Raw genomic sequence first — 18,876 nt, forward strand, 5'->3', positions numbered from 1 at the left:
TGGCATTATTTTAAACTACTTATGTACACTGTCCAAACCAAAAGTAGATCACTAAAATTAGAAGAACCTCTGCTATTGAAAAGTTCATTTTTTAAGTCCACAAAATGTAAAGTACCTCTTATCAAACCTCAAGTAATATAAAATTAAAGCATGCAAGGGGAGGTAAAAAGATTGCAACCTGGGCTTAGAATATATGTTTTCTTCCATCTCATGACTTCAATAGCATTAATATCACTGATGGTAATTAAATGATTTGCAGAAGAAAGCTAAATACAGGCAGGTTTTCCTGTTTTCTTGACAACTCTAAACTCCATTGCAATAATTGTGAAAAAAGTCAGGTTAGTATCTACTCTTCAAGTTTTTCTAAATAATCAGCAATTCTATATAGACAGTTAGCCTAATATAAGTTATATACACAATTATTTTCAATAATGAAAAACTCACAACATAAGCAAAAACATACCAAGGTCCTGCAACTGCTTGGTGGCTTGTGTTCTTTGGATGATATGTGGCCTACTTTTACTTTCCTGATAAGAAAAAATATATGACATATCCTTCTAATTAATAATGTCAAGTGAAAACTCAGGCACTTCTTTTTTTATTATTTTCATTATTTTTTCATAAAATGCAAGCAACCATAGTACCAGTTTGGCATAGTATTAATGTGAAGCAATCTATTTGCAATCCTGAGGACACCACGGAGCCTCTCTGCTTCGGAACATTTAGTGGCCTACAAAATGGAAGTATCACAGATGTCTTTGAAATTACTTAAAGAAGTCCCTTAAAAGCCTTAGTGTTAGAGCACATAGACCATTTATTCCAATAAATCTAATTAGAGAGTATATTTCCTGTTGAAATCTTCCTGCAGAGGAAGAGCAACTATTACTACTTATGACAAAAATCTATCTAATTGCAGCAAAATGCAAGTAACTAAGCAATGCACTATCTTTAAGAGGATTATTTCACCATGTTTTATTGGTGTATACAATGCTTAAAAAGGAGAAGACTTTTCTTTCAAAGTCTGACAAGACCCAAATTATCACAAGTTGGTATCTGTTCTAGAAAACAACTCTTTTCTTCCATAACACCTCCTCTGCAGAGCCTGCCAAACAAGCAATTTCTTTCAAAGGGTAGGATGCTACTGTTCTGGAACTTCCGAAAGAAATATATAACACATTAAAGGAATACATTTTGCTCGGTTTTGTTTATTTGTTGGGGAGCAGACAGTTTTATATAGTATCCATAATATCTGCAGCATTATATTGTACATCATACACCACTACATAATAGAGCAAGACAGGCTTGAGAACTGTGATACGGCATCTGGAATATAACCTACAGACCAAGCAGGATACAAACCTTAATCATTTTGTGTCTCAATGTTGCAGAATCATTTCACTGAAGATCACTCAAATCTTTGAACCATTCAAGAGGTAGAAATCTACATGGGTTTACTCCTATGAAACTGCATCAGTTTCATAAATAAACAGCTGAAGTTTTAGGAACAGCTATATTATAATACAAATAGCTAGCAAGATATTTGCATAAACACAGTCCTGCATGCTGATCTGGCTTATTCATATATTTGAATATTCTGGATCAGCATCCCTGAATCTGTATTTGTGAAAATACAGTACATCAGAAGCAATGTGATCCAACTAGAGAGGGATGAATACATGACTCCCAGAGATCCCTTCTATGAATTCATAAATCCTTTAGTTCAAATACTAGAGCAAATTGATAAACACTTTTTGACAGTCCATAATCATTTGCTATGGAAACAGTTTTATTAGTATTCCCAATATCTAAATGATGAACAATAACTAGGAAAAGAAAGATTAATGAAAAGTAGAGAAAATCTTAGGAAATTCATACTTACACATTTCTTGTGTAAGTTTCCACGTTTTAAAATACTTTTGTTTTTAATATGAATGCATGAGAGAGGTCACTCATTTACTGATTTATGCTAATACACTCATTTGCTATTCCTCGAGCACTCTCTCAAACCAAATAAAGTAGATAAAAATAAACTTACTGCACTATGGGTCAAATCCATTGGTTCTATCAAGTATAAATAAGTACTATCCTCAAACATGCCACTGGAACATGGAGAAAAAGAAGTGATAATTCAGATTAGATGGCAATTAATTTGATCACAGGATTTGATTTTTGATGAGACAAAATGAAACTTATGGCTGACAAGCTGATTAATATTAAAATAAATTCCATATATGTTCATTACTACCACATGTGGCTAAAGCTAAGAATTTTTTTTAAGAGATCAGGCATACTTTAATCAACTATCACTGAACGTAATGGCAACGTAATGATAAAGCATCAAAAAGAATAAAGATTTGACCTTGGAAAGAGGAGTCCTAAGACATGCTTTAATATGCAGAATACAGTCAACAGCTGAGTTGCACTTAAGAGTAACTAACCCTAGTAAGGGCTAATGTCTTACATTTTTTCTTGTACAATCTGTCAAAGAGATCAATTTTTCTACTGGATGACAGAATCATACATGAATATTGAGCATGTAAACTGCTAAAGAACAATATTTTTTTTTTTACCATATTAGTTCATCTGATTAAATATTTATTCGCACTCACAACATTCAAAGGTTTCATGAGACAGCATCAAAAGACTTTAATCCCAATGATACTAAAAAAAATGTTAGCAGCTTGGCATAGCTGGTACTGGCATTTCAAAACATCAAAAATCTTTGGGCCTGTAGAGTTTCAGTCCTTTGCATATTAAGGGTATTAAAGGGTAACAATTAGTTAATAGCCTTGTTTGAAAAATAAGAACATGCACTTACTGAAGTCCATTACAAGTTGAAAGAGCAACTTTGGAGTCCTTGATACCTCTGATATTTCCATGGTAGTAACAATGCTCTCCACCCTAATATTTAAAAACAATCACACACACACAAAATTACTCTGATTAATGTCTGTTGCTTAAAACCAAGAAAAAAAAAAAAAAAAAAGAAAAGACGTAACACCTTGTATTAGGTAAAATTTCAGAGAAAGCAACGATTGCTAAAGTACCAATGACTAGCCCTACCTGCTTTTAAGAGAAAAACTGTCCCCATTAAAGACTAACTTACATAAGTCTTCAAGCCGTAACAGGGGTTATTCTTTTGTTGAAGTCACAGCATTCTTGATCTTTTAAATGCATTTCCTTGCTGTGAATTGATTCTGTAAAAATGTTGTGCAATGCAGGTTACGCGAGCATTGAACTGTTTCTTGAAACCCTTCAAGTATGTTAAAATTACAAGCGATAACAGTTTTTAATCATCTGGCATGTATTTGGATTAGACCTGAATTCTACCAATTTTGTCTCACTAAAAATTTATCAACTAAGATATTACGTCATTAGACTGTAGGTACCAATATTGCTACTGATGAATGAGCCAGAAAGTTAATCCAGTTTAGCTACACTGAAGTATACAGTCACATTTTTACTGTACATATCAAAAAGATCCTAGGAGTCAACTCTTGATTTTAACTGCAGAGAACTCCAAACAGATGCAAAACCCAAATTATTAAGAAAATGGCGGGATTTTTGTGGGGTTTTTTTCTAAGGAAGTCAGCAACCATCTTTCATGCTTTTGACAAGGCCCTGCCTTTCATGTAAAAAAATAGTAACATGTAAATTACCTACAATTGTTCGCAAACTATGAATGTTCAGAAAGAAACCAAGAAACATGACTTTGACTTTCTAAAGCAGCACTTTGACTTTTCTAAAGAAAAAGACCAGTATATTTAGAAGCTGTTAGATAAAAGAAATTCGGATGCTATATGTCAGTGAAAATAAACCAAGGAAAACTGAATTATACTAATTTACCTCATTTAAGTAGTTGGTCTTTACTGCCTGTCAACAATAACACCAGCTAAACTAAACGGAGAAAGTATTCTCAAAAAGCTTTATTAAAAGCCCTGAAGCGTGGTTGTTGCCTTGCCATTCTCCATCAAAATACTCCTAATTCTGGTGTCATGTCATTTGAATTCCAACAAGCAGATGGGACCCATTGCTTCTGCAATCATAATTCAAGTAAGTACCAAAAATGTAAATGCTGTTTGTTCAATCATGCACAAGCATTATTTCCACTTTGAATCTTATTTAATGAGTTACTCAAATTTGAATGAAATTCCTAACAGACTATCGTGCATAATTAAAATCAAAGTACTACGCAGAAAGTAAATACTACATATTTACTTTTCCATCAGTGAGAATGCATAAGCCATGCTTTCTTAACAACTAAACTGTGATTCTCTCACGTGTGTAGCTTTTCAAGAATTTTCTTAAAAGACAGTCATCCAACTAAAGAAATTGCTGGTTGTTCTTCGGTGTTTTCACCCTTGTAATAAACTACCCCATTCTAGAAAATACAATACTTTACATCAAGACTGCACTTCTTTACATCCACATCAGGAAACAAAACAATATTTTACTTACTCAGGCCTAAAGAGGATTATAAAATACTGCAAAAGACCAGGATATAGTCCTTATCTGATCTCCTACACAAATTCTGTATATATTTTCTGAGTTTATAGTGAAGCCTTTTATAGATTAATGTGACCTCAGGAGCTCTATTATTGTTTCTAAATAAATCAGTTCAAAAAACATCCCCTAGGAAGTTTGGATCAAGTTACTGCAGCATGCAGAGCTAGGCCATTTGCTGAGTCTAAAGTTCTGATATAATTTTCCAGCCAGATTCATGATTCAGCAACCGCAGTGCTCAGTGCTAATGCTGCAGCTGACAATTGCATGAGCTTGTCTAGATGCCAGAGGGAATTGTTTTCTTGCATCATTTAGCATTTTTGCCTATTCTGCAGAGTCCTGAGTCTTAATTAAACAACTTCCTCATTATGTTACGTGAGACTATTTTTCTTCTTCACTGGAAAAAAACTAAACAGTATATTGCGATAATTACATTTCTATATCTATATATTTGTTTAATTTTGCCATAAGCAGCAATATATTGTTTTATTTGAGACTATCTACAACAAGGACAAAATAATAAACTAGGTATATAATTCTTGGACAAACAACAGTCAACTTGCTGAAGGCATAAATGCAACTTGAATGCTGGCTTTCCTCCACTCTAAACAAAGACTTATCTTTCACATGTAATAAGATCACAACAAATATTCCAGCATTCATACCAAATGTGAAAAAAGTCATTGCCTGAAAACATAGTTTACAACCTTCCTAGAAACCTGCCAGTCCTCATTTTGTTACTACAACAAACAAGACAGATCTGTTTCCCTTAGTCAGGACTGAACTTTCTTGCATAACTTTAGTCTCTGTCACTGGATCAATAGCCCATGGCACTGAATTAAATTTGGGAGCTAGTATGACAAATGTAATTAATTGGATGTCAAGCAATATGCTGGTTTTGTAATAGCTGAAACCTTAGCCTCTGGAGTTAAGTCTTCCATTTTCCACTTCATGACTATGTAATTCTTGCAAGATTTTTTTGGTTTGTTTGAATGTCTTATATTACCATTATACCTTCCCCTTGCACTTTGTGCTAAGGACACCTAAATAATTAATGAAGACTATACTGATAGTGACTTCAATCCCTCCACCCCCTACGTTTTATAAGATGTGATTGTTCTGGCAACATCTGAATCTTCACCACCAACCAGTGCCGACCCCTCACTCTGACATACCTTTTTTGTACAGTTCTTGTGTTACTGAGGTAACCTCACAAGAGGAGGCGACAGATACCTTGCATATGGGAATAAAGGATTCTGGTGGATTTATGTCTTGCAAAACTTTTCTGTTTTTTTAGCATTTTCTTGGCATTATTCCCTCAGAAAGACCATTCTGACACATTTTAAGAGCACAATACCTTCGAAAACTTTGGTTTCCCATCTTCATAGTGAATCTCCACATAATTGGAAGATAACAAGTCACTGTCAAAGAAAGGAAAAATGAAGATGAGAAAAATCTGATTTTTTTTTATCACTATGGGTGGGATTGGGTTTTTTGTTAGCATTTTTCAAACCATTTTTTCTTTCCTTGTAAATTAGTTAAAAAAAAAAAAAAAAATCAAGCAGCTTGTATCCAGTAAATGGTTTGCTGGCGCACTGCAAGTCAGAGAGTGTTACACAAGGGGGAATTGCATTTTGCAATCTAATTCCCGGTACTTTAGCTGTGTAATTAGATTATCAGCCTTTTAAATATGCAAAAAAATATCCCACGGCTTTAGAACTTTCTTTGTTGCCATAACTGGTGCTGGCAAAATGTACACGATTTTTTCCAAAAGTGGTAAAGTTAAAAAGCAACAAAAACTACAACAACAACAAAAAAGCCACCACCAAAACACCCTCTCCCCACCAAAAAAAAAAAAAAAAAAAAAAAAACCACAACCCCCCCCCAAACCCAACAAATACAAGAAAAACCACACACACACACACGCCCCCAATGCTACTTTTCTTCCTTTCTTTTTTTCTTCTCAGATTCTTTTCTCACTTTAATGTTTTTCCTAACCCTGGCAAGACAAATTTCTGAAGCATAAACATTTCCCATACTCTGTTATTTATAGTTCCATTTTCTTTTTTTTTTCTTTACAATAACATTAGCTGGCCTGCAGATATATACTGGGATAATGTTAATGTCCTGTTCACGTTTTCCCCCATTATAATCAGGATTGCAGCCGAAAGGCTCAGGGAGAGCAAAACAGTTAAATACGTTAAGTGGGCCCATCATATGCAAGATAAGCATTTTACTTAATGTGATCCAGATTTCTCAGCCTTTTTCAAGTCTCTAAGAGCCTGAACCCACCCACCCCCCTCCATCCCCCCCCCCCAAAAAAAAATAATCATTAAAGGGTGTGACAGTGGTACATATATCAAAATAAAAATACAGTTGCTTCGACTAAACCCACCACCATTATGGAAGCCTAGTCTGACAAAATAGCTCTGATGGGAATTCATGGCTAACAACAACTACAATAATGGGCATCTAAAACTAAGATTAGACTATTAGCAATCCTGGTAACACTTTAACTCTGGGGCTATTGGCTCATAAAAATCAATTCTTCATGCTACATTTATCAGGCACTACACTTATCAGAGACAATCCTGCAGAAGGCAGTTAGCAGTGGTTCCCTTAAAAGTCCTTTTTCACGGAACTGACAGACCACATTATGGGCTCTCTGTGCCTGCAAAACCAACACTAATAGCCATGAATAATTACTGAAGTCTCATCATTTATCTTAACCTTAATTTTGATAGCAAAATTTAATTTATATCTTTTTAAGTGCAGATTTAAAAATAAATTCAGTTGCATAAAATCATTTTATTTGCATCACAGTCAGCTACACATTTTCTCTGCAAGAGAATACAAATGCTTTATAAATAGTGTAAATGCTTGACTAAAATAAAAACATTTACTTTTTCAACGCGGCAAGGTCTGAAGCTTCTAAAGAGGATTACATATACAGAGGATTTAAACTTTGAAGCGTTGAAAATGTCCTTTTCTTCTTCATGTTTTTTCATATGTATTATGAAGCATACGGACTGCTATTGTCACTACTTACTTGGACGGGATAGACAAGGCTAGAGGTAACTGACACAAGCAGGAAAAAGGAAAATTCTGATTAGATACAAGTTTACAAAAATCAGTGAGGATGGTTAAACACTGGAACTATGCTCTACATGAAAGCACCTTGACCAGATTCAGACTTTTTACAGACACTTCAACTTGAATACACAGAGACCATCTGGTTTCCTCAAAGCAATTACACGGTCTGCACTCATCTACCCACTTCCAAATCAAGCTTAAGCTATCATACTCCCTTCTTTGGCCCTCTTCTAGTAATCTTACACAACTGATCTCAGAACTTTCAGTGCTAACTAGTGTATTTGGCATCTCATAAGAATTCCCACTGCGTCTACCATCTCGCAACTAACTCTCAGGTTACGTAACATTCACGTGACATAAGAGCTGCTCAAAATTACTTTAGCCCACCCTTTGCAGAATCCAAACCCATTCTCATGTTATGCTCTTAACAAGGTATTTAACACTAATCTCTGAACATTATGATGTTCTTATGCTTGCCGTGCATAACCACCAACATATTTCAAGGGCATTTTTCTCTTAAGATTTCCCACAGGGCAGCAAGAATTTTGAACTTTCCATTGAACAGTCAGACAGCTTCTCCTTAAACTGTATGCCTTTACCTTGGTAGGTACCCGATTTTTGCCAGGTACCTTGTATTATATTTCATTACTCATTACTCATATTTCAAGTATCTGTCTACACTAGCAAACATCCTAAAGAACACTTTACTTCAAATCATCCAGAAATCCCTCAATATATACTGTTAATCTAAGACAACCACCATCTTATTCATGGGAAGATTGAGGAATGGAAAGGGAACAGTATGCTTGCAGACATTTTCCAACATGGAAAGTTGTTAATTCATGAAAGAATTCATGAAAGATGTTAATTCATTGAAAGTTGCTAGTTCATGCAATCAGTTGCCTATGTAATAAAGTTAATCACAGCCTGTTCTCTATATTCACAGCAAAATCAACACAAACCAAATTGTGTTTAGAAATGGTTAGTATTGAAATGTGATAGTGCAGAGAGTAGCCAAGGACTGGAAAATTCAACAAAAATGTTCCACTATTGCCACAAAGACAAAGCCAGAATTTAAGTAATGAAGTTTGTTTTGTATTTTGCTAAAGCTCCAGGAACAACAACAGCTGTAAAAATAAGCATAAAACCACTACTGCCAGGTTTCCCTACCAAAACTTTTACCTGTTATTAATGCTGACAAATCTAACAATAGACAGGAGAAATTATTTAAAGGGGAAAAACAAAAACAAAAATACAAACAAACAGAAAAATCTAACAACAAACACACACTTAACTAAAATATCTTTCAAATTTTTTTTCTAATATGAGAGATAGAATAGCACTGTACTGTCACTGGTAGGTGCAATGGGATGCTTTATGCAAGTAGCATCAAAAAGAATGGCCTTTAATAGACTAAGAGCTCATGTAGAACAAGTGCCTGAAGAATGAGATACAGAACTCATGCATAAAGTAGTTATCTCCACATCACAAAACAATTCTTCTTCCTTCATTATCATTTACAGAATGCCCAAATTTACCTCTGAAAGGCAGCCCTGAATTTTAGAAAATACATTTGTGTTCTATCTACACTGGACTGTGTTCTATCACCTTTCAGTTGATGTGTTTACATTTTGATTTAGCAGAAATGCACCCAGTACAAGAAATTTCATTTTCAATACTATGAACACTAGAGACAGTGCAAGCTTTAATAGAAAAAATTGTGTAAGTCATGATGACATCAGACATAGAATCACAGAATAGTTAGGGTTGGAAAGAACCTTAAGATCATCTAGTTCCAACCCCTCTGCCATGAGCATATTTAGGCTGGTGACACACTAGTATGATGCCTTACAAGGAACACATCAAATGGCAACATGTTGAATGAACTCGTGAAAATTTTAGTCTGCTGTGTCTTTTTCTATAGTTCCTCCCACCCTGTCTTGCTTGTCTTAGGAAATTGTTTTTATTAAGCTGTTCTGCATCACCAGCTCTTCTGTGAGTTACACTGAGAGATGCAAAGTAAGCAGCAAAGGGATATGTCATTCCCAGCAGTTGCTGCCTTGAAGACACAGGCCAGCTGTTAAGCAGCAGATGCTTTCTGAAGAACTCGCATCCACTTCCCCAGCACATATTTCACTGATGCTGTTTCCATTAGCAGGAGAGCTGCAATGTGAATACTGGCTTACCTCAGCTGGTGTCTGACTATCTCGATGAAAAGAATTGATTTAGGTAGGTAAAGTCTATGAAATTACTAAAAGAAATAGGCAACCAAGTTAGCTTCCAGGAATCTAGTACACAGTCTGCAGAAAATGGAACTACAGCTGAATTATCTTTCTTGCATACTTCTTAGATTATCTTTATACTAATGTACTAGCAAGCAATAACTAACTTTTAAGTATTCTGAAATGATTCAAGCTCAGTTCCAGTGTCTCAGCAACACAGCTTAATTTAATTACTTAACAGAATACCCGTTGGATGCTTTTGTCCATTTGACAGATACAATTCTGTCATTGAATCAAGTTAAATTTAGTGGCATGGGCTCTTAGAAGCTAGTTTGATGATATGCTTGATCTGTCAAGCATGCACAGGCTTTATACTAGCACTGAACGCAAAGATTTCAGCCTGACTATAACAGAATCTGAGATCCCAGTAATTCACTTCAGCATTAAGATCCCACTATTGACAAGACTGGACCATCTCAGAAACAGGCTGAGAAATCTACTAGATTAGAAAGAGAACAGTCCTTAACCACTGCCACATTACAGTGGTTACATACGAGCAAGGAGTAAGAACATAACCTAAGAAAAGATGCATCAACTAAGACAGCTGCTTAGTGTGTTGCCTGATAGCAAACACACGCATGTAGCAATTTCTCAGGGAGTTTCCACAGCACCCTGGGATCTGTGAGACCAGGGTTTCATAAACAAATTAGTATAATTGTTTTCAATGGCCTTCAGTAGATTTCTGTAAGTTCTTCCAATCCTTTAACTCCTGTAAACAGTTTAACATGCACAATATCCTGTGACAAGATGTGCATTTTCATTTTTTCTGTAAGAAGCAAACTTCCTCCTGTGATACCTGTAGCTGTTACATGAATGCAAGCAATAAACATCCTTATCCTGCCACACATAGCATTGTCATATTGCTCCAGATGTGTATTTGCCCTGAGCTTGCCGTCCCTAACGATCCACCAAACCAATGGCTGTGGTTGCATCTCAGTAGACAGGCCTTCAGAACGCTGTTCAGAAGGGTGCCAGATACATACTTCATTAAAACCAGGGTCAGGAGTGCGCAGAAGAGTCTTTTCACCCCATAAGAAAGGGGTCTGACAAGAAGGCTAAGCATTCCCAACACGTGTGCATTTTAAGAGAAACAGCATGTCCTCTCAGTTTTTTGTTTGTTTTTGTGGTTTTTTTTTTTTTTGGGGGGGGGTGTTGGTTGGTTGCTCTGGGGAATGGGCGGTATCATCTGGTTTTGTTTAATTTTGGGTTGGGTTGAGCTTTGTTTACCAGCTGCTCGCAGCTCCCATGAGGCACATATGTCCCACAAGCTCTTACATCAGCACAAAAAAGAAAAAGTGGAATTTCAAGCAAATTAGCCTATGCTGAGTTTCTCACAGTCTTTTTGAAATAAGCTCTGCTGACATTGATTATATTGATAGTCATTCTATGAAGTACATCTCTATTCATACATTGCACAGCAGGCAGAGGGACATCACTTAATTACTCCAGAGGAATCCAAAACTTGAGTGCTTGAAAATCAGGGACTACAACATTAATCTCTATGGCTATAGTTTAAAGTTATCCCCTATAAAACATACATAGAAACACACATACACACTTCTTATTCTATAAATATTTGCTAAAGAGAAGGGGATGAGATGAAGAAAAATTAGATCAAAAAAGAAGAAAAAATATTAAAAGGATTGATCTGGAAAGTCATAGGACAGAAGGAAAGAAGCAGATGACAAGGAGCTGGAAATACTGCTGATAACTATTGGAAATGTTGAGCTGAGCGCAAGTCCTTCGTCAATGGCAGGACTAGTGCTGCCTACTGCTATACTTCTAGAAGAGTGAATGAGTAAAACTAGACAGTGCACACAATGTTACAAATTATAATATTAAATATAATAAATACACATTTTAATCATAACCTTAGTGACCAGATGGAAAAGAATTCTAATTTACAGCTGAGTAATTGAGCAAGAAGCTTCTTCACCATCAGGTTTTTATAATTTTTCAAATTGCAAAAGAAATCTTTTTTTTTTAACACATTAATATGTCTTGAAAAATAAGACATTTCCGTATCTGTGTCTAGTCTAAGCCTTTTTGCACGTAAAATGCCCACCAAGGCAAATGACAGCTTTTAATAGGTTGCCTCCAGTTCTAAGAGTGGCAAGTGAGGCAGTAAAGCTCCACTATGTACAGCCGAGATGCTCAAGACTTATTCACATTTACAGTACACATGCATTGTTGTACACACAGGAGTATACACACACTGTTGTAAAATCCTGAGTTCTTTGCATCTCATTGTAACAAATTTTGAAAAGAAAACTAGAGTTCAACTTGCACAATAATATTACCACATTTAGTTTACACAGTCTGTGTATCTTATAGCTTCCATTTAGCATCCTAAATGGTTATGCTTTTATTTAAGAAAATGTTATAAATATTTGAAGTTTCCTTCTGGAAAACTGTGACTAGTTTTCCTATTTCCATTAAAAAATAATTTTGAGAAAAAAGAAAAATCAAATAGATTCTCAAGTAACCAGTTACTGCCCTATTGTTTTCTAAATCATGCCAAGAATGTAATCTCCTCTGGGACTATTATTAAGTTAAAGTCAGCCCTACAGGAGCATAGACTACAAAGACTACACAATAATTACAAGCTTGAAACTGATAAATAAGTTGGTGGTAATGCTGCACTTCACATAAGAGATCGACTTTTCACAACAGTCATCATATTCTAGGATCTCAAATATTTAAGTCATGTTATAGTCACAAGTGGTGGGTTTTGGGTTTTTTTAATTTCAGTTTATGCCAAAGAGATCAGATTATTTTTTTTTTTAATATCATCTCTTAACTGAAAAGAAAAATCCATTTTCCTGGAAAGGTAGACTTCTACAGCGAAAATTAAAAAGCTGAGAAGTACAGGCTGGGTTTGGTGATTTCCCCAAAATCCTAAATGTTGAGGGAAGTTTTCAGCAGGAAGGGAGAAAAGTTTTTGTCTTAGGTTTTTACCTCATGTTTCTGCGCAGCTCAGGTACCTAATTCCCCAGTCCTTGTATCTGTCTCAGCCGCCACAGTCCCAATGGGGGAAAGCTCTAGCATGCTCCAGTGCTGAAGGAGACTCCTTTATTTAGAGACTGATGCTAGACCATTGACTGAAAACTGCCAGGTAATATAGCCAACTTATCACTAAAAAAACCAGCAAGCAGACATTTTTAATTCAGTGCTTTTGGTAGTATTACTCTCTCGTGTTGTTTTAATATTACACTGGAACATAAAGACTGCTAGCTTTAAACAGGACATAAGAGCTACCTGCAGAAACACTTGTCCCTCCATAGAAGGACAACTTAAAAGCCTTTTAACTGTTGGCGAAAAAGGTAATTTGTTAGCACCTGACAAACATTTGTGTATGTAATACATAAACAAAAAATAAGAAATTGTTCCTGTCTACTAATATTACTGACTACTCAACTACATTGTTACCACAAATGAATTCAAAGTATTGTTTGAGGACAAAAATATGAATTTACTGGAATACATTAACACTTTAAAAGGCTTTTCATATAAATAGGGCTTTAAGACAATGTTACATGTTACTTGTTGCATAGAGAATTTATCAAGTTTGGACAGATAATCATAGCTGAATTATTAAAAAAACACTAATTTTTCAAACAGGATTGTTACCCCACTAATACCATATAATCTTTCATTTTTGTACCAAAAGCAGTAACTCAGTAACTTTTTTCCTGGTCTTGTCAGAAAAAGATGCCAACCTTTAGGATAACACATTGTATTTCAGCAGTTTTAACACCTGCAGACCTCATGCAACTGAAAAGTTCATTACCCATTCAAACTTCACAGAAATCTTACATTTGACTTGCTTTGCACACTGGATTTAAGAGGTTTGATTTGCTTATATTTCCTTCAAGCTGTTTGTGCCATCACACTATAGCAAGATATAAAACATCAAGTACAAAATTTACATTAACATGCCTCAAATTTACAGATTGCCACCTGCTCTTTTTACAAAATCTAGACAGCTATTAATGCCAGTGAATATCCAATTTTCCTTACACCCTGGCTCTAAAACTTGGTGTGAAAAAAAGAAAAAAAGTGCAGCTGGAACATAGAAGGCCTGCAAAGACAGGGATTCCAATTAATGTGAAGAAAACTTAAATCTAGAGCCTGTTTGTAAGCAACAACCATCATTATTTTAGCTTTATATACTCAAAGAACTTACCTAAAATAGGCAGACACAAAACCAGAATACACAGAGTAGGTGACATTAACTAACCTTACAGTAACTGATAAAAGTACATATTCAACATGTATTCAAAATCCAGAATACCCTTGAATGTATTCTGCATGCAAATAGATTATTTTGGCCAATAGCATCTACTAGCTCAAATCTGTGGCCCTGTTGTTGTTCTGCCTTTCCTTCTGACTAGACATTAGTAACAACAGCAAACCAACTAAAATCCTTCGCAATCCAACACAGTAGCAAAAGGCAGCATTTTGCTGAACACATAAATGTAACTGAGATACAAGAGTAAGTCTTTTCCAAATTGTTGTCTATGAGTATTTACAATCTATGATGTTACAAGTTTTATGACTTACAGTTTTAGTGTGTTATATCAGGTCAAAAAGTAGAACAGGTTTTTTAAGTCATTATTTTCTGGAGCAGAACCAGAGAGAGTGTGAAATGTTTGTGAGTCAAAAATTACCTACGAAGCTAGAAAACCTAATGTATAAAGAGGCAAACCGTAGGGATACCAGTAAGGCACTTGAACACCCTGCACCTTACATGTCCCCAGTAAGAAAATTCTTGATACCTCATATGCAGAACTTATTCGCTTAAGGTGCACACAAGTGATCTCCCTCTCTCTTTTTTACATGAAAGACACTGCATTTCTTGACTGCTGATAAAGCAAACACAGCTGAAAATATATATATACACTTACTTTCTTTATGGACCATTTGTTGCTATACATAAGCAAGAACAAAGACCAGGGCTGGGCAACGGGTAACACTGCAAAGACACAGGGAACATAAGGCTGTTGGGTTTGTGATGGATTTGGTTAACAGCCAGTCAACATAAGAGACTATGACAGGAAAAGCAACCAATACCTGGACACACAAATCCTAATGAATAGGAGATAAGAGTTCTGGTCTTTGCTGTTACCTCTCTTAGGTCACTGACTGATGGGCCAGGGAAGGAGCCAGTCAGGCATGGCCTTGAAGAGGTTCAACCAGAACTTTACAACAGATAAGAAGTGGTAAACAGTGTCATCATGGGCCTCCTGGGAAAGAACAAACTTATTACATGATGTGCATAGGGGCTTGTGGAAATGTGTAAACATTTTTGGTATGTTTATGTTCAGAGGAAGCATGTTTGGTATGGTATGTTCAGAGGAAGCATGAAAGACAGGGAAGCTGAATCAGGACAGAATAAGTGTAGTAAAACGGAGCAGAAGTGGCATAAAAAGTCATCAGTGTAAGCTGCAAGACAGTAGGTTTGTTTGGCCCAGCCCTGCACCTGATCACTGCAGTCTGTCCTATGTCTTTATTGAGTCTTACTTACAATATTTTTTTGTGTGACTTTGCTCTCTAATCCACATAGGTGTGATGTGCAAGCAAACTTCAGAGTCAGTCAACAACTACGAGAAAACCTGCACCTAGGAAGACTTAGGGTGTAAGTGACCAAGTGAGAGACCTTAGGCTTAGACATTAATGCTTAATGAACTTAAAGCCTGTGTTAACATTTGAGTCTGTCAATGTGGACATGCTTGTGAATCAAGTAAGGGCTGGTGCATGTGTTTCACTAGAAAAATTCCAGTTCCCATCAGCTAGAGAAACCTTATCAGGCTGTCTGTATTCTTGCTCACCTGAGTCCTGATTGCATTTATAAGTGATATCAGTAAAGTCAATGTTTTTCAATCTGTGATGGTCTGTGTGACCTTATCCTATGCATAGCGCCATAGTGGGAATGTGTGCTCAGCCTTGCTATTGGCTGGACATACAAACAGGAACAGTGGCAAAGCAGACCAAGAGGACAAATTCCCTGTGGCTTAGAGACCATTAGATAAAGGTTCCCTTCACAAATGTCGATTATACCACAGGAATTACTCTGCATGGGACTCATAAAACACCAGTCTTGCACTACAGTACAGTTCTTCCAGAGTCTAGAGAACACCCAGTTATCTTCAAGCTTTCTTTCTCCTTCCATTCTGCATGCCATCCCCTGCTTGATACTAACGCATCTTTTGCCAGCCAGTCAAGACTTTGTGTCATATTTTAAGACATTACTGCGAGAACAACCTCACTTCAGGATCATGTATGGAGGAAGGAAAATGTTTGCAGTTCACCTTTACAGCAAAACAATAATAACTAAAAGCTAGGCAACAAAATATGTGAATATAATAGTTCAAATTTTACAAATCCACAGCCTATCACTTTGAAAAGCAATCAGATTTAATAAGCTTGCATTATTCTCCCTAAGAAAACTTTCATTACATGACAAGACCAAACTAAGACCTCACATGGACCAGAAGAACACCTTTTTTTTTTTTTACCAGCATGCAATTGTTTCTGTAAATTATTTATTAATCCTTTAAGCATGCTGTAAGGCTCAAGGGCAACAGAAGGGGCAAATGCGCTTTTAAGCAATACTGTCATGTATTTAGTACTGATTTTACACTTCTACCTTATTCTTAAACTTTCTCAGCACAAACTTTCAGTGGCAAAAAACTTCACAACAATTTTTAGAAAAACACCTAGTTTTATACCTTCAACTGAGATATATAAATAGATGTGACACAAACAACTAAACCACAATTGACCTGTATTACAAGTCAGATCTTTTAGACCTGACAATTACGGAAAATTGTCCATCTTACTGGTAAACAGACTCTAGCTGCACCTTTCAGTACAGGAAAACTGTTAGGATTCCTACTTCATTAGGAACTTAATGATAATAGTGACAATAGCATGTTTTCCAGATCATTAAAGATGAGCCAGTATTTACAGTATTTCTACACACTGACATTAGCAACTAAAATAACATCTGCATGGCAGTTTATCAAGTAAAAAAATGCACAAGAAAAGCCACACATTTCAAGCACAATGGGTACCAAAATCTCTCTGTCATCATTTGTCATGAATGATAAAATTAAAGGTATGTATATTATAGGTGTCAGCAAGGGTAACAGTTACCTCACTTAAAAAAGCCTAAATTTTATCTTTATTAATAAACTTGGTAACAGCATATTTTTCCACAGATCTTGGGATTTCATGTGCCCTGACCTTGTACCATAAGTTAAAGACAGTAAGAGCAGGAAAAAAAGAAACCTCAAATTGTGCACTTACTTATTCAGTGTGAGGTCAAGGATGAATTTGGAGCCAAAGGCCTCAATCTGGAAACTTGCCTGGGCCAGATGTACAGCCTGTAAACATGAACACACAGGAGTACTATACAGTTTTGCAGAACATTTAAAGTTGTCAAAAGAATCACTGAGCTTTATATGCAAATGTGTGATAAACACCTGTGACAAAGTTATAGAAAACCTGCTTATTTTCATGAATCTCATTGGCGTATGAAAAGCTTTGCCCTGGTACCAAATTCTTATTCAAAAGGATTTGCCTTTTTAGAAGGTAAAGGAAGAGAGAAGCAAATGGTACCTGAAAAGCATTCAAATACACACTCATTCCTCACAAGAACAAGAAGGGGGAAAAAAAAAAAAAAAAAGTTATTCACCTAAATGTCTATATTTTTTCAACAAGAAGGTCACGGCATGACTTGTATTACATGTTACAAAAGACTCCGTCAAAGTAATACTGTCACAATTAAAGGCTCGTACTTGGCATTGTAGCCAAGCCAGCATACGGAACACTGTACATACAACCTACAACTCACCAACTCAACACACAACAAAAAAACAACCTCTACTAGGTTGTCTTGCACAGGGAGTTAAATTTAACTTTCAGGATATTCAGTTTTTGTCAGATATATAAACTGTATTCTTTATTCTTTTTTATACTGTTGTAACCGTAGCCAAACACATTTAAAACATATGTCCTCTAGAAAAACGAGAGGAGAGATGATCCAAGAATTTCGTTTTTGTGAAGACACTATTCCAACACAGTAGAAGAGATTAGATCTGAATTCCATAGTTCTTCCCTGATAATGTTCTAATCAAACCATGCTTACTTATACACTAATTTTCTACGGCATTAATGATTATATAAAGTTGGAATATTACTACTAAGCCCTTTAATGAAAAATAATATTTTTTTGTCTTTTGCTTAAACATCACAATGAATCTACAGCTATGTCACAAAAACTATATGAAGTTTAGCTAGTTTATGACATAACTTAAACAATATGAAGGTTAGCTTTTATGGCCCACAATGCCTACGATTTTGTACTGTTTTGGAAATCTTTTCCACAAAGGATAGATGCTTTATATTCCTCTTCCATTCTTGCACTAGACAGAACAGCTTTGATTTTTGCCTTATTTCTCAGCATAGGTATGCATCATCTTTCATAAAACCTTTCAACAGAATTAAAAAAAAATATTTCTAAAGTTGCTATGGTGACTAAAGCCAGCTGTGATGTTTCCTGTGTTAGTTTAGCATTCTTTGCCCCCAGAACGATCATTTCCCTCCTAAGAGGGTCACAGAGCTTTGTTATCAAGCTTCTTTAAAACAAATATGTAGTTATAAAATATTTCAAAAATGTTTAATATCATTAGTTTCTTACATAAATATTTAATAAACATCTTGTTTATTAAACAAATACAATAATTTTAAACATGAATTTTAAAAATTGTATTCCCAGCTGGTATCTAAAATAAGATGGACACAAACCAGCATCAAGCTTTCTCTCTGGTAAATACTAACAGCTGTCTTACCAGTTCACCAATTTGCTGAGGTCACACCAACCTGGCAAACTGTTTTCAGCTGCTCTGAATCACCAGAGTAAAACAGTTTAAGTATAAAGACAAACAGGTGACTTGAAGGAGAGAATCTGAGAAACTGCAAGGATGAAAGCTAG

The 18,876-nt window shown here is 35.7% G+C and overlaps 1 protein-coding gene across 6 annotated transcripts in view; it reads right to left on the reverse strand.

Annotated features, from left to right (window-relative positions):
- The window catches only part of ADAM23 (ADAM metallopeptidase domain 23), a 70,772-nt gene that overhangs the window by 41,722 nt on the left and 10,174 nt on the right, over window positions 1–18,876 (reverse strand). For all 6 annotated transcript variants that reach the window (XM_065670111.1, XM_065670107.1, XM_065670106.1 and 3 more), the window contains exons 3-7: window positions 17,190–17,266; window positions 5,861–5,924; window positions 2,819–2,901; window positions 2,036–2,099; window positions 464–527 (exon numbers count right to left, since the gene is read on the reverse strand). In XM_065670111.1, the coding sequence (XP_065526183.1) occupies window positions 464–527; window positions 2,036–2,099; window positions 2,819–2,901; window positions 5,861–5,924; window positions 17,190–17,266 (352 nt within the window). The remainder of the gene's footprint in view (window positions 1–463; window positions 528–2,035; window positions 2,100–2,818; window positions 2,902–5,860; window positions 5,925–17,189; window positions 17,267–18,876) is intronic.

This window comes from Lathamus discolor, chromosome 3, assembly GCF_037157495.1.
Source record: "Lathamus discolor isolate bLatDis1 chromosome 3, bLatDis1.hap1, whole genome shotgun sequence".
In the NCBI taxonomy this organism is placed as follows: Eukaryota; Metazoa; Chordata; class Aves; order Psittaciformes; family Psittacidae; genus Lathamus; species Lathamus discolor.